The sequence below is a fragment of the Anopheles arabiensis genome, chromosome X, assembly GCF_016920715.1.
Source record: "Anopheles arabiensis isolate DONGOLA chromosome X, AaraD3, whole genome shotgun sequence".
NCBI lineage: Eukaryota > Metazoa > Arthropoda > Insecta > Diptera > Culicidae > Anopheles > Anopheles arabiensis.
Genome location: NC_053519.1, coordinates 8429706 through 8451616, shown reverse-complemented (window position 1 = coordinate 8451616; position 21911 = coordinate 8429706). Strand labels below are relative to the sequence as shown.

The 21911-nt window shown below is 42.4% G+C and overlaps 1 protein-coding gene and 2 non-coding genes across 5 annotated transcripts; all 3 read right to left on the bottom strand.

Moving 5' to 3' along the window:
• Positions 1–1206: 1206 nt before the first annotated feature.
• LOC120906656 (RNA-binding protein squid-like) lies at positions 1207–21708 on the bottom strand. 3 transcript variants are annotated; one of them, XM_040318496.1, is made up of 7 exons: positions 21008–21708; positions 14509–14549; positions 13304–13578; positions 12763–13027; positions 12197–12355; positions 4771–4848; positions 1207–4337 (listed from the first exon to the last, which is right to left on the bottom strand). In XM_040318496.1, exons 1-7 carry the CDS (start codon positions 21301–21303, stop codon positions 4264–4266), a joined length of 1188 nt encoding a protein of 395 aa, XP_040174430.1. In that variant the 5' UTR covers positions 21304–21708; the 3' UTR covers positions 1207–4263. The 3 variants fall into 3 exon arrangements, with proteins under 3 accessions (XP_040174430.1, XP_040174428.1, XP_040174429.1); XM_040318494.1 differs by having other exon boundaries at positions 12281–12355; positions 21008–21707; XM_040318495.1 differs by lacking the exon at positions 14509–14549 and having other exon boundaries at positions 12281–12355; positions 21008–21125.
• On the bottom strand, positions 12587–12670 carry LOC120906943. The gene has a single exon (XR_005740228.1). It is a non-coding gene; the product is annotated as a small nucleolar RNA snR61/Z1/Z11 (small nucleolar RNA).
• LOC120906942 lies at positions 13122–13202 on the bottom strand. Its single transcript, XR_005740227.1, has one exon. It is a non-coding gene; the product is annotated as a small nucleolar RNA snR61/Z1/Z11 (small nucleolar RNA).
• Positions 21709–21911: the final 203 nt, after the last annotated feature.

The following is a 21911-nucleotide window of genomic DNA, read 5'->3' as shown; positions in this document are numbered from 1 at the left end:
TAGCTGAACCGATTATATCCAGGGTTCTATTATTTCGCATCTCTCTCATTCTCTCTTGTTGGCCTGCTCCCGATAGTGGACGTCGAAGTGGCATGGCCCGGTGAACAATGCAATTCTCCAGAATGCTCGATCCCTGGTTGCAGCCACCCACCCATGTAGACACCCGATCTCCGACAGGTCTCACTTCTTCATCATTGAGATCCCTATGCTCGGTTCACTGTACTTCTCAGCAAGCTTACGTGGTTCATCCTTCTCCTCCAAACTCCATGCTCGAACACACCGCCAAAGATGGTCTGGAGGATGCGTCGCTCAAATCGTTGGATGGTTCAAGACTCGTATCCATGGAGGACCACCGGGCGAATCAATGAGCGATATATCTCACATTTCATGCGGCCTCGAAGTCTAATGGATCTCAGCAGTCGCTGAAGCCCATAGCAAGCACGATTCGCCACCGGATGTCACTGCTGATGTCGTTGTTAGAAGTAACACCCGTCACATGATAGCAGAACTCCTTTACTACCTCAAGATTGTCCCAGTCAACTAATACATTGCTTTCCAGATGGTCTAATTCTTCAGAAAGCAGATACTTTGTCTTCGTCGCATTGATTCTCAGTTCAATTCTTGTTGCTTCGCGTTTGAGTCGATGAAGTCGATGTCAACCGCGAAGACAAGAAATTTGAGACCGGTAGAGCATCGTGCCACGGATGTCGTTGTCATTTTTGAGCATATTTATGTATAATTTTAGCAAATTCAAGGTCCTTAGGTCCTCTAATAGGCATATTTGGCGATACCCTTATCCGCTTTAATTGCTTTGAACCAGGATTGTAATACAATATGTAGGGATAGTGAGTTAAGATGTCGCCCGAGTTCATCTGCATCCCACATAGACTGCCATCAATCCGTATATAATTGCCTTGGTAGCCAAGCCGTACAGCACAGTAGGGTAACACTCTTTTCGGTTCACCTTCGCGAACTGTGCGAGCGGGCAGCGCCCGCTATCGGAATTCCCAGGACACAAACCGTGCGCAAGCGAAAAACGATAAGTTTATTGATCAACGCTCAACATCACTGCGGAACTTTCTATTTTGACTGAAGGTTTGCATTACAATATAAAATCGACAAAGAAACATGAATTGCTTTCATTAATAGCTTCTCACCACATCCAAACAATTATTTTCTTTCAAACATACAACACACACACACCCGTTTCATGTTGGCTTAGTGTTTTTGTTATTTTTATTTTTACCTTCTGGAAAATCTCAAAAATACATTGAACTTGGTTGTTGTACCATCTTCTTTCTCTTCCCCTAGCGGTGTACACCTTTAGTTTGAATTCAGAGCAAAAATTGTACATCATACACGCGTCGTCGTCGTCGTCGTCTTGTTTTCCCAACACTGCGCGCGCGCGCGCAGGATAAGTTACTATCTCCCACCCACACCGTACACATAATTTTCCGCATTTTCGTTTCACCAGGAGAGTGCTGCCTTCTCTCCCCCGAATAACGAAATCCCGTTTTAAACGCAAATTGGCTGCAGCATCACTATCTCTCTCTCTTAAACTTTCTTTTCTGTTGTTTCCGTTTTAAGTAAACTTATTTGTGTTTGAATTTTAAACTCGAACTTAAATTACAAGGAGCGGCTTTAGTGTATGTGTGTGTGTTTGTGTGTGTGGGTCAGCATGTACAACTGTAGCAAGCAATATATATCACGCAATCCCCTACCCGGAAGTGGATTTATAATCGAAAACAAAACAAAAATGATGGTTGTTGTGACGTCGAAATGAACAATAAATTAATCCGGCAAATATCTCTAACACAACCCCCAAGGGCAAACGACACGCACCGATGTTTCAATCGATGAGCGCCAATCGCATGCTTTTCGTGTGTTCTTCATATATACGTTTTTATTTAGCTCATCTTACATGATAAGTATCGAGCCTGGCGAGGGAGACAAGCCGCCGCGCCCACAAATAAACTTCGCACACGAACTCGCACACACACACAAACACACACTCACAACACATGTGTGAGTTCCATGGAAAATTCTGCTTTACATCAATGGAGATGGAAAACGAAGGATTACTTTAATATAAGCTGTACATAAATTTGCATGTGCTATCTCAGAGAGGGTGTGTTTTTCCTACTGTTTTCTGTTTTTTCTCTCTCTGCTTCTTAAATTAGTTTCCATCCCGAATGATCATCCGAGTTGCCACGTAAAATCCTGGATTTTTCACTCTTCTCGAACCCTCTCTTCCCCCCGTCGCTCTCACGACGCTAGTCTATTATGAAATGTGGTCACTAAAATCAAATTAGCTCCTCGGGGACAAGTAATATACTATGCAATAAGGTAGTAGAGTTTTTCAATTATGAGTTCATCACACCCGTTCCTTTCTTTTTTTTTTTGCTTCTTCCATTTTTGGTTACGGTTTAATCTCCCTCGTTCCCCGCTGTGTTCCCCCTTCGCAAGATTTGGAAATGCCGCCAGAGTAGTGTGGTGCCGCCCCGCCAAGAGCGTAATTGTGCACGATTGAAGAAACAGAACTTAAAAAACAGATCTTGCCTAATTCCTGAGCTTAACTACTAAAAAAAAAATACACACACGCATACACGCTCGCAATCTGTGTGAAGCGCGCGGCGGTATAAATTAAGGAGTCCGTGATCAAACACAACACACACACACACCCATAATGCCAACACACACCACCCTGTTATCTAATATTAATGGTTCTCTTACGTTTTGGGGTGGGGGGGGGGGCGGCGCACGAGTATGAGTGTGAGGGAGTATGTGTGTGCGGGTCGATATTCGCATCATTTATCCGCGTTAAAACTGCCAGAGAGTGTCCTGCGCGGCGTGCGCGCGCGCTTCTAATCTAATTTTTTAATAGTCTCGAATTATCCCTCGCTACAGACACACCACCCACTCGCACGTGCACCCAACACACATACAACACCACCTAGAGCATCTGAACAGTCTGAAGCAAACTATCCCCCATCATTGCACACACACACGCGCGATGACAAAAAAGAAGCGAGGCTTGTGAAGAGTGTGTGTCGTGAGAAGAGTTGGATTCTTTTTCGCCTTAATACTACTACGTTATTTTGTTTTTTGTTTTTGGATTGAAGGAAATACACAGCTGGAAAGAAACCCGAGGGTTGACTACTACTCTACACGCGTGTGTGTATGTGGTTGTTTGTTCATTCTTCGTTCTCCCCCTTTCCCTTTCTCTCTCTCTCTCTCTCTTCGTAGTATACCTTTCTTGCTTCGCTTTCATTACTTTAAAAGTGTTTGTTTGTGTGATTGCATATACATATATATATTTTTTCTCTTGATTTTCACAATAACCAAAGTTAAAAGTGAGTTAAATAATAATAAAAATCATGATTCTAAATTGAATCCAAGGATCTTGGAATCCACACAGCAGCACACCTTCCTCCTCTACACCACACTTGTGCGTGTACTTTAGCCGACGTATGACAAATGTGTGCGTGTGTGTGTGTGGGTATGTACGTTGGTACCATATTTTGTCTGTGTTTGGATGTGGGTATCTGTTCTCAGAATGCTCTCGTTGGCTCGGCCCCTAGCTATATTATCTATACACCTAAACGTTTTGGAAATTGAAGTAATTGTCATCCCCCCCCCCCCCCCCCAACGCATCATAAACGCATACATGCGCACACATACACGCACACATTTTACCCCCATCACAAGATTGGTGATAGGGGGGAGGCGGGAATGGAAGGAGGGATTTTCGTGGCGGTGCGCACATATCTTTTACATATGATTGATACTTTCATATACCTTCTCTTTCCAACTCTGTTCCTCTCTCCCCTCCCTCTTCAATCTCTCACCCATACAACAAACGAAAAAATGTTGAATCAAAGTTTAATAGTTCTATTTGTTATATCATCATGAAGGGGGCGGCACCGCCGCCGCCGCCCCAGCAGTATGTGATTATTCAAATTATTGATTATTCAAAGGAGTATGATGAAGAATAAAATGTTGTCGGAAAGAAAGGACGGGGTTGGAAAGTGGGAGAGGGAGTAGTAGTTTTGTTTTCTTCGTGGTTTTCTGTTTCCCCTTAAGTCGCTCTTTTGTACGATCAACTCTGCGTGTAATGTTCTCACACACAAACAACACGCGACGCGACACAAAACCCTGTGCTGCTCTACTTTCCCCCGTTTATGCTGTGGTTGTTGTTTGGTTTTTGGTTTGTGGATGGTGAGAGAGTATGGTATGGTAGAAGAAAGCATCCAAAGCGCTCCTTTAGTAGGGCGCGTGACGCTGTTGGCGACCACCACTGTTGCCTCGCTGCTTTCCACCGCCGTATGCACCGGCGCCTGCAAAGGTGAAAAGAGAAATTAAAATATTTATTATGTATCCCCTGTGTGTGTGTGTGTGTGTGTGTGTGTGTGTGTGTATGTGTGTGTGTATGTGTGTGTGTGTGTGTGTGTGTGTGTGTGTGTGTGTGTGCAATTGTGTGTGCGTATGTATGTATGTGTGCGTATGTATGTGTGCGTGTGTATGTGTGTATGAATGCGCGTGTGTATGTGTGCGTGTGTGTGAATGTGTATATATTTGTGTGCATGTTTGTGTATGCGTGTGCATGTTTGTGTATGCGTGTGCATGTTTGTGTATGCGTGTGCATGTTTGTGTATGCGTGTGCATGTTTGTGTATGCGTGTGCATGTTTGTGTATGTGTGTGCATGTGTGTATGTGCAAATGTATTTACTGCAAATATTTAAAAAAGCAAGCAAAAAAAAGAACTCATACCTTTGCCCCCTCTTGGACCTCCTGGACGGCCGCCACCGTTCATGTAGCCACCATCGTAGCCTCCATAGCCATAGTCGTCTAGAAAAATGGAAACACAACAAAATGAGTCTAAGCTGCTCTGAGCGCAACAGTGCGATAAGACAGTGCTGCTGAAAGTGAATGTCAGTGTAGTAAGAGATGACGATCAAGAGACACTGAGAATTACTGCAATTCCCACTCGAGAAGTTGAGGGTTGTTGGCTCGGACCAACATCAAACAGCTCCAGAGTGTATCCTTTGTACCGTTGAATGCACCGGTATATATCTTTTATCTTCCCGGTTACCGACAAGCAACTCACACACATCACATTAATCTTTTTCCTGAGGGCAAGAAGTATGGTAGTAGGAGACTGTTTTTAAGGTAGCACACTCTGCCAATAGGAGCCGAGCAGTACCTGCAAAAAGGAGTCCACTACCACACACTCTATCGCCCTGCTGTGGTGTTGTTGCCCAGGTAAGTGGGAATGTTTGAGGAGTGTTCTTCTCTGTCGTTCGATGAGTTTGTGATATGTTAACAGACACGCAGCAGTTGAGGCCTAGAGTGATTGGAGACTATCTCTTTCGGCTAGACGATTGCCGGCGACCGACGGTTCATCAATGATAGAGAGAGAGAGTGAGAGAGCGTGAGAGAGATATGTGTGTGTGATAACTCCGCAAGAGATTTGTTCTTTTGTTTTTTCGGATGTGGAAGGAATGCCATGTCTTAAAATATCTCCCCGCATGGCTTGACAAAATTATGGAAAAATGGAAAGATGTGGAGAGTAGGAGTAGATAACAGAGAGTGAGATTGGAGAGATCGCGCACACTTAATATATCATCATCATCAGACATTAACGGCTTCCTGATGTCTTGAAGCAAATCCCCACCAACTCGGGTGTGGGGAGCTTTAATTTAAGGTTGTTTTTTTGCAAATGCTTAACTACAAACTGAACGATTAACGAAACGGATAAAAATTCTGTGACGTGTGCAAAATGCGTAACATAAAACGGGTATAAAAACAGGTAGTAGTAGTAGTAGTAGTAGTAGTAGATTGTGTAGCCGAGAGAACAAGAGTGCCTTTTTTAAAACAAGTGAGCAAAAAACATCCTTACCCTACAATAAATCTACTTTAAGAGCTGCTTTACAAATACACGCGGTACATTAGAAGAAAAAAGCAAACACACACGCACGCAGGCAAGCAATATTATAACTACCTAAAGGATTCCTCTCCTTCTGACAGGCTAAAGATATTCTTCTGCAATTTATACGACGGACTTATGAAAAACGTGTTTTTAGGCGATTCGAGAAATACGCGTGTGCGCAACACACACACTCATTAAGACGCTTTTTGTTTCTATCTGAATAAATATACACTAACACAACCACGGCAGCTGTGGCCTTACTTTTCCAAGGAAATTGGTCTGAGTGTTCTAGATCTAGTCCTGCATCAACTTGCCCTCTTAATGGCACTTTACGCTGCAATTAATGTACTACACCCCCCCACAAAACTTCTTTTCGCGCGCAATCCCTAACCGCCTACCTGTGTCTCTCTCTCACTCTCTCACACACACATACACTCCTTCACACAAACTCCCTCCATCTCCATCTTTTCTCCTCTTTCTTAAACTTGCTCTCCTTCTCTCTGTCTCTCTCTCTCTCTCTCGTTCGAATTAAATGAACCGTTGGGGCGGGGGAGGGGGGATGGTGAGCGGGCGCCGAACAAATTAAAAACCTTGGCTGCTGTCACAGGGGAAGGGGGGAGGCAACAAGGGGGACCACCGGAAAGGCAGGAGAGATTGAACCGCAAGTTTTGGTTTGTTTGTTTTTTTTTTGTTCATAATTTCCATAACTTATTTTATTTAGGGTATAATTCTTCGATCGTTTTCCATTCATTTTGTGTCCTTATTCTGTATATACAGTATTGCGGGGGTGGTGGTACACGCGCGCGTAACTTTACTTTTGGTTTTTAATAGTATTTAATGTGCAATGCATAATTAGTCGAAGAAGAAGAAAAAGAGGAGCGCAAAGAATAAAAAAGCACATTCAGTGGGCAGTAACGGTGAAAAGAACAAAATGGGGTGGTGGGGAGGGGAGGTTCCGGCAGCGGCGATAGGGGATTGGTATTATGTTATTATGAAAACATAAAAAAGAGAAACAGGGGGGGGGTAGAATGCTCTACAAAAAGTTATTCTTATGATCGCGCTCCTCTCTCCTCTCTTTATCTCTCTAACTCTCTTTCTCTCTCTCTTCCTATCCACTCCTGAGGGGCGCGCGCGCGTGAGAGGAGGGGGGATTGGTGGTCAGGGGAGCACAAAAATCGAGTGTATAATAATTGTGATTTTACGTTCACACAATTGCAAGCCAAAATTATTACTTGTTGATGGTAAGAAAAACAAAATGGGGCGCACGGTTCGTCTTACTACTTTTTCTTCTAACATTGACACGGGAATTGAGTTAGCTACAATGCAACCAGAAAAGACACACACATTCTTTAGGGGTCTGCTGTTTCGATTAAATTTTTTGCAGAGAAAGAAAAAACATCAATATTTACGCGAATTACACCCACTTAGGGAAACAGCAGATCCTACCCCGTCTTTCAATGAGAAAACGTGCAACAGAGATTGGGGTAGGAATCGTTAAAAAAAAACATCTTCATTTAAGTCTGGTTGCAGATTTTAAAATTGCAAAATTGTCCACCAAAACGTTCCACCTTCCCACCCGCCGGGGCCCATCATCAATGAGAACTCGAGATGCACACACAGCTGGGGGGGGGGGGGGGGGAGCGCGGTTGAAAATTGATTTAAAACAAACTCCCTACACTACACACACCCTTCTCTTCCGTCACGCGCGTGTGAGGTACAAACAAATTTGAGGGCAGAAAAAACGATTCTTCCCAATAATTTTTAAACTGAAACTCCTATCTTAGAACGTGGATCAGCAGCATATGAGCGGCTAGATACACCTAGCTCCCTCACACACACTCGTACACGGACGGGTGTGAGACATTCGTAACGAACTAGAACCTATCAACTTCCACAACCCTCGAGGGCACGCGTCTCTGCGTCTATACTGTAACCCCGGGGCTTCCGCGCTTATGTCCTGAATGTGTTCTCAGTTGCCTAACAAAAGCCACTAGAGAGAGAAGAGATCCGGTGCGGATTTAAGCTTAGGATTTAGGTTCTTAGGCGCCAAGAGAATGTTCGATTCTGTTCTGATTGCGCGAAATAGGCACACATAGAGATACGCATACTATTTAGATAGGAACAGAATCGGCAGCGCGCGCGTGGACCAATACACATGTTTGAACCTTGGTTGAAATTTTGTGCGCGTGGTTAAGTGTGCACACTTATACACACCTACAAACACGCACATCAAAATATAAACATTCAACAAAAACCGGTAAGATGTGTTGCTACCCATGGGCTACCCTAATCAGTTATTCTCTCGATTCGATTTGCCTTTTCATATATTCCTTGCTTTCACTCTAATATAGCAAACACACACGCATATACTACACGCACCATTGCCCTTGCTGCTGCTGCTGCTACTGCTGTCTATCGTTAACAACATTTGCTACCAGCAACACACTACAACATACAGAGGGGGGGTAGTATATGTAGGTGGTGCTGGAGGACGCGTTTTGGTTTAAGATTATTGGTACTCTATATGATAAAAGTTCAACGTTCGAGGGAAAGAGAAAACTTAACAAAGTTGCCTCTCCACTCAGAGATGAAGCTTAGGGGGTTGTTTGTATGGGGTGTGTGTGAGACCTCCGCAAAGAATTGTAGAATAATTGACAAAAAAAAACACAGGGAACAAAACTAACGTATTGTAAACTTTTCCAGGATTTAGTGTAAAAAGATATTTATAACCATCTTTTTTGGATCAAAATTTACTGAGGGTGTGGTTCTTTAGATCTTTTAGCTTTAGACCAAAGCATTACTGAAGTTAGTTTCTTTGCGGCACCTAAGACAAACATTTGCGTGTGTGTGCGTGTGAGTGTGTGGGTATAAGAGCAATTCCACACACACAATGACCCCCGCCGTTGTGTTTATCTTCTATTATAAACATCGGTTGAACTAAAAAACCTCCACACAACTACCTTAGTAGCGCATATAAAGCAGAGCGCGGGTGGTTTCCTCCCTTCGCACTCCACACACAAACACATATTAGCACCGGTGTATTGTGCCGCCGGCTAGGCGCACACATGTATAACAATATTTGACACCTAATAATGGGGGGGGGAGTGGGGGGGGGGGCGGTTGGGATGATGGTGGTGGTATTGTTTTCTTCCCTATCCTTAGGCACCATTGGGTGACGACGACCGCAAAAAAGGCTAACTAGTGTTATAACCCTGTGGTTATAAGGCAAGAGAATAACTTTCTGGTAACACACACGCGCACACAGCACCCAAAAAAACAGCACACACCCAACACACCATCTGTTTTCTTCCCGATGGAACACGCTGGCGCGCACAGCAATATATACGGCGTTGTTTTTTTCCCCCTCTCGCTAAGCTCTCTGAAATAATCTATTATCACAATGATTATCAGTCGCATCCATTTCTACAATTATTCTACGATCTAATAAATCGATCAGCTGGACGCACACTCATGCAAACACTCTCCTTCTCTTTCGCTCCCTTGCACTACTCTCGCGCGCTTGCTGGGCTCATATAGATCTTTTCTTCTCAATTTCCCGTCTTTCTTCTTGCTCTCTCCCTTACTTTACCACAAGAAAAGGTGTTGCTCTCTTGCGGGGCGCGCGCGCACGCCCGCGCCATTTGGCTTGCATCCTACACATATCATCATTCGAAGCTGCGGTTTTATATGTGCGTACGAGAGGAAGAAGCTTGCGTACAATAACATAGGTGCAGTTGCATTTGTTCATATGCACTCCTCCTCAAAACAGCATACATACACCTTCTCTCTATTTCTCCCACTCTGCTGTATCGCTCTCTCTCGCAACGCGTGTGTGTATTATTGCACTCTACATTTGATCTTGATGGAAAACAAAAAAAAAAAGGAGATAAAATACTATTAAAAAACCAAAAACATATCTCAAGCTACGGCCCCATATTGTGAGTGAGTGTGTGTATGTCTGCTTGCATTCCTCACAATGTGGATGTGATGGGTGTGCAAAAAAGAAGAGGCTTGGTAATTGAGGGGATATATCTTTGCCGTGTAAGAAACAGTCGGAACCAAACAACGAACCCGGCCCGAATCAAACAACAACAAATTTGTTACTTGACTATGTATGTGTATGTGTGCAACAAGAGTATATAACCCAACAAAAGGGAGGCTGATGTTGGGGTGCCGGGGTAGACGGTTCTTAACATTGTACTGCAAATCTAACACTGAGGAAAAAAACACTGGCGCGCACCACATGGAAATAACAATGGAAGGCGCGCGCTCGATTTCATCCTCAAGTTGGATGAAAATCTCGCGTGAGATTGTATGTGTGTGTGTGTGTGTGTGTGTGTGTGTGTGTGTGTGTGTGTGGAAAGGTGCGTACAGAAATGTTAAATCAAACGCACACATTTTGGGCAACGGCTGTATCCCCCCGCATCTGTTCCCCAGCTCTCTATCCTTCCTGCTTTGCTTTGCTTTATCTAACTCTGAAGATTCTAAATTCTAAACACTCTTTCTCGCTCTGTTTTGCAATATAACACGCTTGCTCTGTACTCTGTGCACACCACACACACCTTGTGCACGTTACGTTTTCTTTTATCGTCTTCATCTTTTTCTTTACTACACACACTTGCTCATCTCATCATGCGCTCATCATCTCTTCAACCGGTAGAGTGTGTTAGCTTGCCGTGCTTGTTTGCTTTTTCTTCGTTGAATATGCGTGTTAGCAGTAGTAGTAGTAGACTCTTTCTTGTAAGCGATTATCTTTTGCTCGCAGCACTTGCTTTTCCTCGTCTCTTGGTCTTGTTGTGTGTGCGTTTTGTTTCTCTCCCCCTCTTAAAAAGACGTTCGAATTCTGCGCAAACTTGGAGTAGTGTTAGTACAACACACTTAGTATAATTACGTTTATAATGTTCCACGGGGCTACACAACAACTACTAGACACAACTACTGTAGAACCTATCGCGGAAAAAAAACCAAAAGCAAAAAAAACAGACATTTACGTGCCACATTCATCCTATCGACCTTCCCCCGAACCGACATACGTATTTGTATGATGCGTATGTGCTCTTTCTATTCATGTTGTTGGTACGCAACCACATGGTAGAGGGCTACTACGACAATTGGTAAAGAGAGGAGCATTGCAATAATCGTAGACATACAACAACCGCCCAAAAAAGAAAGGAAAAATACGCTTGTTGAACTGTGAACAACAAATAGTAGGTAAAATATATAGTTACGCTAAATTTATAGATTAGATGGGTTTAAAAAAGGCTTCATAGCATAAGGGTAGTTACGATTGGGTTTCAGTTGCAAATAATGCTACAATGTTTGATTAATGAAAATATTTGTGTTCTATTTCCAATCCATACCAGCACCAAATATTATTTCAGTTTTTAAACCAAAACAAAAAACAAAAACAAAAATAATAATTTAATTTGCACGTTACGGCCATCAATTGCACCCAGAGCTAGATCAGGGTGGACACCAAATGGTATGTAAGTTATGCTACCTTACTCTTTCGTGCAAGTCTCAGCTAGTGCGGCGACAATCTACCGCCAAGTTCACCATCAGTTGAATTTGAAGTATATCGTATGACAAAAAGTGTTATACTTTTGACAACACTAGAGATAGGGATCGCAAAAAGTGTATCCCCCCAAAACACGTTTGTTGTGAAATGTGAGTGTGATTGGAAAAGAGTGGACGCGAAGGTTGGGGTTGGTTGTTGCAATCACAATATTGTATGCCTGCGCTGCTCTTTTCTTAAAAAAGACTTTCGTCGGGGGAAAATCAATTTTTTGATATACGGCTAATGGATAGATTAAAACAGAATTCTCCCTATTATATATTGTAATATGCGCAATTTGATAACGTAGTCAGTAGAATAAAAAAAAATGTTTATGATTTTTTGGGGGAGGGGGAGAAAACTCGGGAAAGGAAAAAGTAAATCGGGATTTACAAGCATCATTGCCTTACTCTCCCCCACAACACCCCAGAGCAGCGCCGCCCCATCGTGATCCACATTTACACTGGGACGGCTGCTTGGGAAAGGCGGAAGTTGGGGATCTCTTTCGCTTCTCTACTCTCCTCTCTCGCTCTCCCCACCTTCATTTTTTTCTGTGAAGCAGATTGCCCCAAAATACGACTACCCTCTCTCTTTCTCTCTCTCCTTTCTCGCTCGCACACTTTTTCTTCCTTCCTCGCCTTCTCTCTCTCTCTCTCTCTCTTTCTCTCTCTAGTGATGTTTGTTCGGCAGGCGGTTGTTGAATTTACCACGACCGCCGTAATAGCCGCCGGACAAATCGTAACCACCGTTATTGTAGCCTCCATACCATCTGGCTAAGTAATCGTAACCATAATCACCATAACCACCGCCGTATCCTTGTCCGTAGCCGTAACCGCCGTAGCCTTGGCCGCCCCATCCTTGTCCGTATCCGCCTGTCGGTTGAGGGTTGTAGAAGGGCACACACGCACGAGAGCCGGGGGAGAAAATAAAGCAAAGAAAAAATACGATCAGCTATCAAAAAACGTGATCGAAAGAAGCGCCATTGGCAATAAATTCAAGCTTGGTTTGTTTTTTTTTTGTAATTCTTACATTTTTATACTTCTTCTATAATCCAAATGTAAGACACATTCAAAATAAACTGAAGGGCGTACTGTGTTTGTGAATCATCAGATAAGAATTGTGGGTAAAATGCTTATAATCATCGATTTTTCATAAGCAGAACTGGTAAATGGGTATCATCATTAACACAAAACAGCGCCGAACACTATTTTACTAAACAAACCAGGCAGGAAGGAAGTGTGGATGTACTGCGCTTCATCCTATTTTTGCAGAAACTTACCCTTGGGACCACCTGGACCGCCGCGACCGCCACGCATGCCGCGCGGCGGCGGACCGCGCATACCGCCCCGTCCACCCATTGGACCCATCGGGCCCATGTTTTCCGGTTTCGGCGTTGCCTTCTTCACGTCCACCTCCTTGCCGGAGATGGTTTGCTTGGGCGTCTTCAGCAACTCGTTCACCACCTGCTCGGAGTCGAACGTGATGAAGCAGAAGCCCTTGCGCTGGTTCTTCTGCTTGTCGAATGGCATTTCTACCTCCACGATCTAAAAAAAATCGATTTTTTTTTTGAATATCCGCTCTCGCTCCCTTGCTATTTGTCTTATTATATACGGAAATTGGGGGATCTTATGCTATTGGATTTCAGATTGTTTTGGTATGTGTTATCTTATCACATTGGTTCAGAAGCAGAACTGATTAAATATTGTATCATCATGTAAAAATCCGAAGCTTTTGCGCTTCTCCGAAACACAAAACACATGTGTGTTTTGGTGTGTATAACAACGTCCACACTTCCTCTCTCGGCACTCGGCAGCACTTACATTTCCGAACTGTCCGAAGAAGGTTTTAATCTCCTCGTCGCTGATTTCCGAGGTCAGCCCGCCGACGAAGATCTTGCCGTACCGGGCCTTCGCTTTCTTCGGGTCGACCTTCTTGTTGTTGATCACATGCTCGCTAACCGCCACGACCTTATCGATCGAGTCCGCGCTCTTGTAGACGATAAATGCGAAGCCGCGCGAGCGGCCAGTGTTCGGATCCGTCTTCACATTGATGCTCTCGATGTCACCGTACTGGCTGAAGTGTTCCTTCAGATCCGCTGCACGCAGAAGTAGAGAGAGAGATACAGCAACGGGGCGAGAAACGGGGTAGAAAAAGAAACAAGAAATTTGCATTAAAACAATGATCACTCCACCGAATTGGATTGTTGTTAAACAGCGCTCTTATTCAAATGTGTTCTATTCCAAGAGTCTCTGGATTGTGTGTGGTTGTGGGTGAGCGAGTGTGTTTCTCTGTGTGTGTGTAATTGCTTTTAAAAGTACCTATGCAAATCTGACAAAAATTAACAGGATATTTGAATGAGAAAAGGGCACAGCACTGGATTATGGGAATGGGGATGATATAGATGTTGCGGAATAGGGAGAAGGGAGGGGAGGGGGAGAGGTTGTTGGATGTCATTTGAGTTTAATGTCGTTTTTATCCTAGACAAATTTGTATAACACTATTAGGCTACTTCATAAAAACAAAACTAAAACAACGTATTTTTGATGACATTGGAAATAAAAAGAAAAAGAAGAGGAAGGGGAGGAGATGATAAGGATGTAAAATGTAGAAAAAGATACAACGTAAGATGAGACTAGGAACTCATATGGAAAGGAGGTGGTGTTTGTGTGTAGGTGTGGAAAAATAATGATAATAGGAAAAGGAGGAAATAGAAAAAAAAGAAAGAGATAAATCGATAAGGATAAATGTATAGTGGGAAGAAAGGATCTTGTGTTTGAAGGATGAAAAATGAAATTATTTTACGTGAAATAGAGCACGAAAAACATAAAAATTGGATCTAGAGATTAAAACGGGAAGTAGAGTTTTTAAAATTGGCATTTCTTGCTTGTATTATTTTTTTTTATATATCGGCATAAGAGACGTTGAAATGGAACTATTATTAATTATTGAGAGGAATATATATATAAATATACGTTGTATTAGTTAAGAAAATATTGAATTTTTAAAAAAGAAAAATGTATATTACTGTCTGCTGTTTCCCAACTCAGTCCACCAACGAATAATTTTCTGGAAAAGTGGATGAAAATTTACGAATTAGAATATTTAATCTATAATAAATTGAACAAATTGGTAGATTGTGAAAAAAGTTTTGCTTAAAGTTAATTTGATACAGGAAAGAGAGTGATAAAAAAATACAATAGCAGCATTGAAACAAACATGAGTAGTACAGAACGCTTAGGAAAACACGTTTCAACAAAAACGGTAACAACTCGAAAGGGCGCGCGCAATAAGAAACTTTACAATGTACAATAATAATTATATATATATATATATATATATATATATATATATATATATATAGGTATATTTGTGACAAGTATTATAATATGCTGTGTGTTTGACTGGCAAAGGCAAGATTTATTTTTAATATATTCTTACAATGATAGAAACACGTCAATTAAGTAATTACAGTAAGAGTGAAACTAAGTGCACAGCCCGCAAGGTGCCTCTTTCAGCCGCTTTAAAGTCTGGAGTGAGAATCCGGTAGTATTTGGACCGTATGCATAAGGTTGCCCCGTGGCCACACAACACGTGGTGTTATAATTTTCGAATCGCACAACTTCTCTAATTGCAGATATTTTTCATTCGCCGTATCGTTTCCTTCAAGCTTTTGCTATCAAAAAGAACAACAGATTTAGGTAGTTGGTATACTGCCGAGGAAGTGGAGGTATGGAAGCATTTAATAAATCTGTGGAAACAGTTGAAAGAGAAAAAAAAGAAGCACGTGCGCAACACACGCGTGGTGGTAAAAACGGTTGACTTCAAATTCAATTTGATTGATATTGTTTACCTGCACAGCAAAACTCGGCTTTTTTATTTATTCAAATCGTTCTGAGCATTCTTTGCAAATCTACTTATTTTAGATGTAACAAGATTTCCGTAACACATACACACGAACACGCAAAGAAGTATGTTTTTGTTTTGGTTCGTTCGCGCTCCGGAACACTTTATGCATCAAGGGGTTTACATACACACCGTCAAACAATGCAGCTTGGAAAGAGGTAGATGGGGGTGTAGCATTCTGTTTGGTTCTTCTTGCTTAGTAAATACTAATTAAAGTACGACAATAGACAGATATTTTCGAGAGAAAGACACACACACATAGGTTGCGAGAGCAAATGCTTTATGTTCTGATGGCAAATGAACAAATATTCGTTTATTAGAAGCAATAATTGGGCTTTATTTATTTTATTTCTTGTTTCGATCGTATATAACAAACAACTATATTAATTATTTTCCGCAACTAAAGTACGCTTAGATGAACGCAACAAACAACTGCAAAAGCTACAACACAGGTTGAAAGAATACTTTTCGCGCTTTGTTCATTTGGGTTTGTTTTGCTGCTCTTGGAGATGGCCCTTTTTTCTGGACAGTTGGGTGGGAAGAGTTGAAGAAGCTGTACTTTCCAATATCTCATTTGAATTCACAACAATACTCTAACGCGCAACACACACGCGGCTGAACTGGTGAGAGAGATAGGTGGTTGGTGGTGGTGGTGGTGGTGTGGTTGTGGTTGGTTGGTTGAATGGACACTGTGCCAAAATCGAAACAACATTTTATATTCTTCTGCATTTTTTACTTTTTCTGTTTTGTTTTGTATTTAAAACCAAACTCAAGAGCAAATTCCTTTTTTTTAGTTCATTTGCTGCAGTGCTGGGTGTGAGAGCACCCTTAATTTTGGAGTAGTTTTGTTTCGTTACGGATAAAGAGAAAACGCAGATTTTGTACTGGAAAATTTGCATATATTTTTTATTAGTTTAAGTCTAGTAACTATGAACGGAAGTAATAAAAGTAGAAATTAAAAACATGTAAACCGATAAACTAAAACATGGCTAAAAAATGAACAGTAAATCAAGGATGAAGTGCATTTCTTTATTTTTTTTTTTTTTGACTTCCATGGAAACTACGCTCACGCACAAACGCAAACACACACACGCGCACCTGGATGGCTGTGTAGGGTTTTTTTTACAGATTGTAGCATTATAATTTATGTTTATATACTTTGGTGTAGTGTTAGGTAAATCTGATTCAGACTCATGAATCTTAATGAACCTTTGAAATGATTCAATGAATCAGAATCTCGGTTGCAAAGATTCACGGATATCTAAGATACATGAATCACCCAAGATTCACGAATCTCTAAATATTCATGAATCTCGAAAGACTTATGAATATCCAAAGATTCACAAATCTCCAAAGATTCACAAATCTCTAAAGATTCACGAAACTCCAAAGATTCACGAAACTCCAAAGATTCATGAATCTCCAAATATTCATGAATCTCGAAGAACTCATGAATCTCGAAGAACTCATGAATTTCGAAAAATTCATGAATTTAAAAAAAATTATAGATCTCTAGAGATTCGCAAATCTCTAAGGATTCATGCATCTCAAGGGATTCATAAATCACCAAAGATTCATAGAGCTTGTGCTTTTCATTATTCTTCTTCGTGGGCGTAACCAACCTACATCGTCATGCCACCCTATACAGGCTTTTGAGTCTTCTTTGAGAGACGATCCATACGAGGCTTGAATCCACGTCAGGTATTGTTTGCTAGGTGGGATGACGGATCGCGCAAATGCAATATCTTTAAAATCATACATCTCTAAAGAATCATGAATCCCTCAAGATATGAGTTTTAATCGATTTATGAGTCCTTGGAGATTCATTAATCCTTGAAGATTCATGAAACCTTTATAGATTCATAAATCTTTGAAGAATCGATTCGAGATTCGAATCACTCATCGCTGAAGATTCATATGAATGAATCTCAACACAAGATTCATGAAACCCAACACTACTGTGGTGTTGTACTCAAGAAGAAATTTCATTTTTCCGTTAATCCTATTTTCTGAGCCAATCTGTGGGGTGCGTGCGCGTGTGCGTATATGCGCTCGAGCATGTATCTTTTCACGTAGTGTAAAATGGAAAGGACAAATATGCATGTCCCGAACAACAGAAGGGAGAGAGAAGGAATGTGTTTCTGTTTTGGTGGTGTGTATTGAATGGATTTGTAATTAAAACGAATAACATCATTTAGCGAAATAAATTTTATGTGTGCTAGATGTTGTTTGTTTGGATGTATGGAAGGAGTATTAGGAGGGGGAGATTTGGTATACACGATGCTGTCGCTTTGCATCATGAGAGGAATGGGTAAATATGGGGGGGGGGGGATATTGCTATAGAGGTGCCATATGTTTATTAGAATAATTTAAATGTTTTTAGTATTTTTTTTTTGGTTCAGGTAACGTTGACTTTGTATATATAAATATAGATATCTCGACTCTCAATCAAAGGGTTTAATGTGGTTATTATTATTATTATTATTTGTTGTCTTATGTCATTTATGTTAGCATAAATACCATCGTCTCACGTGCACATCCTTGGGTGCAGCCGAGTGTCCCCAACATTCTCTTTTCCTCTCTTTCTCTCTCTTTCAATCATTCTTTTTCCTCTTCCTCCGACGATGAGTCCTCAGAGTTCTGGGCCTTTTTGCACTTTCTCAACACCTGCCGGAGAGGAACAGTATTAGTCGTTCGCTCTAAACAGGGAAACACACACAACAACATATTCATCATCATCATTATTAGCATCATCATCATATTTCATCGTTATTTTGTCATTATTTGGTGATGTTTTTTTGGGAATGGTGTGTTTGCAATTGCACACACTCTCGACGGCCGGTTGTCTTTTTTTTATTGCATTCGTGTACGTATTTACAGGAAAATGGCATGGCGACGGCGTAGACGGTAAGAGGATCGAAATATCTTTAATATTGTTAATACATGGTCCGGGTTTTAGAATGGATATGATCTCTCCCTTTCTCATTCTTCGTTTGCTGAGGGGGGGATGATATTTAGGCCTCTCTTGCTCTGTTCGGCTTTACTGCACAAATTACATTTGCTTTACCGTTTGTGTTCGTTATAATTTTAATTTACGTACAACAACGCAAGAAATTCGAAATTTTCCACATTTAAGTGTAATAATGAAGAATTGTTCTCTGTTCCGTTTATGAATTATTTTTACCGTTTTATTTAGCTGTTGTCTCTCGTTTTGAAAATTATTGACGCTCAAAAATGCCGAAACACAAGAGAGAAGCACCGTACTTAAACGATTGCTGTGTGGGCACACACACACACTGTAGCGAACAAATTTCGTACCGACTGGAACAAACGGGAACCATAATATAATAATATATATATATCACACTAATTTCCCGCGCACAATTCACACTAATTTACATTTACATTTACCGATGCAAAAAAAAAAAATTCAGAAGAAACGAACGCACACGAAGGGGAGGAGGAGGAAGCATCAAACCATTTCAAGCAATTAATTGTATCCCGGCTAGAGAGGCTAGTGTAGTGATGGTGGCGGCGTGTGGTGATAGCAAAAACGAATGCAAGTGGCGCAAAGTAGTCTGAGAGAACCCCTTCCGGAAGATGAGTACGTCGCTCCTCTTCACTCGCCGTGGAGCGTTGTGGCATGGTTGGAACATAAATGCCAGCTGGCTGACTGTGTGCTGATGTGTGTTGTGTGTGGGTGAAGCTCTTTAGAAAATGACGCATTGAAATGATAAGAAATATCGATCGATCCTATAGCCACACGATAGAGGCTAGACAAAAATTGATCGCAAAAGTGAACTTAAATTAACCGCCAATATAAGGGACCGAGACTTGAGGACACAGTTCAAAAAGACGGTTATTACCGTATTGCCATGTGTCCTTATGGGACACACGTGGTAACTTAGAAAAGCCGGCAGCAAAATGTACAAAATTCCGGTCTAGTCGGAAAGAAGAGAGAATGAGCCGTTCCTAGTTATTTTGGAACAAAAAAATACAAATCTTGTAACTTGGAGTGTATATGTTCACGCTTTTCTCAATTAAAAATAAATTCAAAATAAAATGATTCAATCTATAATTTTGCCTGAAAGGAAGAAAAACAGACACAGGACGATGAGAAATTTAAGACAGATTTTATCGATTAACAAACACACTCTCTAACTTCTCTTCATTACGCACAACTACCTACGTAATTATGCGCATTCTGGTACGGCGCAACCGTACAGACACATCATGTTGCTCGCTCTTCCCACTCTCACTGAGAATAGATCAATGTCGACCGACCTCCCGGGGAAGTATTGTTTCCCCCGTTACAAAATGGATCGAATTTGCATTACAGAGAGCAACACACACACACGCATGGGCCCCTTTATATCAAGCAGCTTTAACTGGATAGAGGAATTAGTCATGATAAAAATAGCACCGAATGGGCGCGCACACAGAGAGAGTTGAAATTCAACCGCAATCATCCTCCATTTTGCTGCGTAGATTTCAGTGTTTTCTCAGCCGTCTCTCTCGCTTTGTGGTGCGGGTTTGAAGGGAAATGGAGGGGCAAAAAACAAACACGCGTACCAATGTGACGGAGAGGAGAGGGTTTTGCCGGCGTCGATCCACACCGACTCTCCACGGGAATGACTCGACTGCTGGGTTGAGCGCACCTTCAGCTTCATTGAGGTTATGTTTCGCACGTGCACTGCGGTGCTTCTGTTTCGAACGATTCGTCATAGAATAGAAACAAACAAGGCAATTTTATTCTATCTTCTGGTACTGTTGTTGGCCAAATCAACAACCCCAAGTTAGTGTTGAAACACGAAAAAAAAAATCAATTACGATCACACCACACACAAACTTCAGCATCAGCTAGAGCCGGTGAGAGGGGGAACAAAAATCAGACGAACAACGGACAGGGTTGATTGGGTGAGAAGTTGTGGCAAACAAGAGACACATCATCGTTAGAAAAAAAATCGCAGACTACCCGCGCCATTTTGAGTGAGCAAACAAAGGCATGGTTGTGTGATGCCGGTACTCCCCGCAACCACCCCTTCTCTCCACAGTGAGAAGAAGGAACCGGATTCACATCAATACCATTCGTCTGTATTTGTGCGCACGTTTACAAGCAAGAACCATAGAACTGTGCTAGCCGGTCCCTCTATAAGATCGACACCCGAAAACACACACACACACACACACACGCACACAAAAGGATTAGAAAATGAGCGCTTGGGTACTTTCCATTTGTTCCGTTGAAATTCAAATTCAAATCAAATTGCTGAGAGCGAAAAACGGACATAACCCGGTGTTACACGGGATTGCCAAATTATTGAAAAATTTAAAAAAGTGCTCCACACAACTCTGAATTGGAAATGTAGAAAGTGAAGAACTCGCTCTTGTGTGCGCGCATTGAAACACACAACGGTGGCAAAAGTGAGGTTAGAAGTGTTTTCTCCGCGTGACGAATACCAGGGAGGGGAGGAGTGCGAGAAATCACGCGACCGCGGGATGATGTGTGCGGCGCTCATGGCTTTTCTTTCGCTGCTGCTGCTGGGAAAAAGTGGGTCGCCGACATCCTAAAACAATCAACTCAAAACAAAAAAAAAACTCAACTCAACCCGCGTACATACCTGTCATCATCGCGCACGGTTGTGGCGGCTGCAGCGGTGGTGGTGGCGGTGGTGGTAGTGGCGGTGGTGTGATTTTCCGTGCTACCGTTCGTTTTGGTAGCTTCGGTATTACCGTTTCCGGACGCAGCCGCCGCTGCCGGTGCTGCCGGCGCAGCAGCAGCAGCAGCAGCAGCAGCTTGCTGGTCCGTCTGTTGAGGCTGATTGGTACTGTTTTCTTGATTCTCTTGGGCCGTCGTTGGGGCCACCGTCGCCGCCGCCCCACCGTTAACAACTTCCGTTTCCTGTGTGTCTGCCATTTTGTTTCGCGCAAAAAGGGGCCTACGAGAGCGGCGCGTTCAACACCCTTCTTTTGCTGGTGATCTCGCACTCCCGAGCACACACTCACTCACACTCACCACACAGAGACACACCCGGGAACGTGTTCGGACGCGCGCGCGTGGGGTGAAAAAATCGAACTCCACAGAAAGTTTATAGTACGGGGGGTTTGCTTAGCCCGGAGACGCGCACACTGAAATACTTTTCGCAAGGTAGGTGTACTCAAACCAGCAGCACCAAAATGCTACGGATCGTTTTTTGTTAACTTGTATCCTCTAATGGATACCCTAACCTCACAATTATGATTAAAAAAAACTTCCCTAAAGCACTGGCGCTCCCGACGCACCTTCTTCACGGACGGTTCAAAGAGAAAGAACGAAGCGATGGCGGCTCACGGCCTCCTGAACCAAGCCGACGGCGAGATCACACGCACACACTCTTACACGCGCGTGTGTGTGTTTGTGTGTGCGGCGAGCAGGAATGCGTAAAGCCCGCTCGAACGGACGCGCGCTGCCAACCTTGCACGGGACCCGAACTTCCTGCTCCGAAGCAAGAAAATTTGTCGCATACGTTCGCGCTGTCAAGCAAA

Bases quoted from the DNA above. Each gene is read 5' to 3' on its own strand.
- LOC120906656 (XM_040318496.1), bottom strand. From the start codon at position 21,303: ATGGCAGACACACAGGAAACGGAAGTTGTTAACGGTGGGGCGGCGGCG. The intron at 13,579-14,508 runs GTAATATACATT...TTCTGCGTGCAG, and splicing joins GAGTTGGGAAACAGCAGACA to CGGATCTGAAGGAACACTTC. The intron at 4,849-12,196 runs GTCGTGGTAAAT...CCATTTTTCTAG, and splicing joins GTCCGGCGGCTATTACGGCG to ACGACTATGGCTATGGAGGC.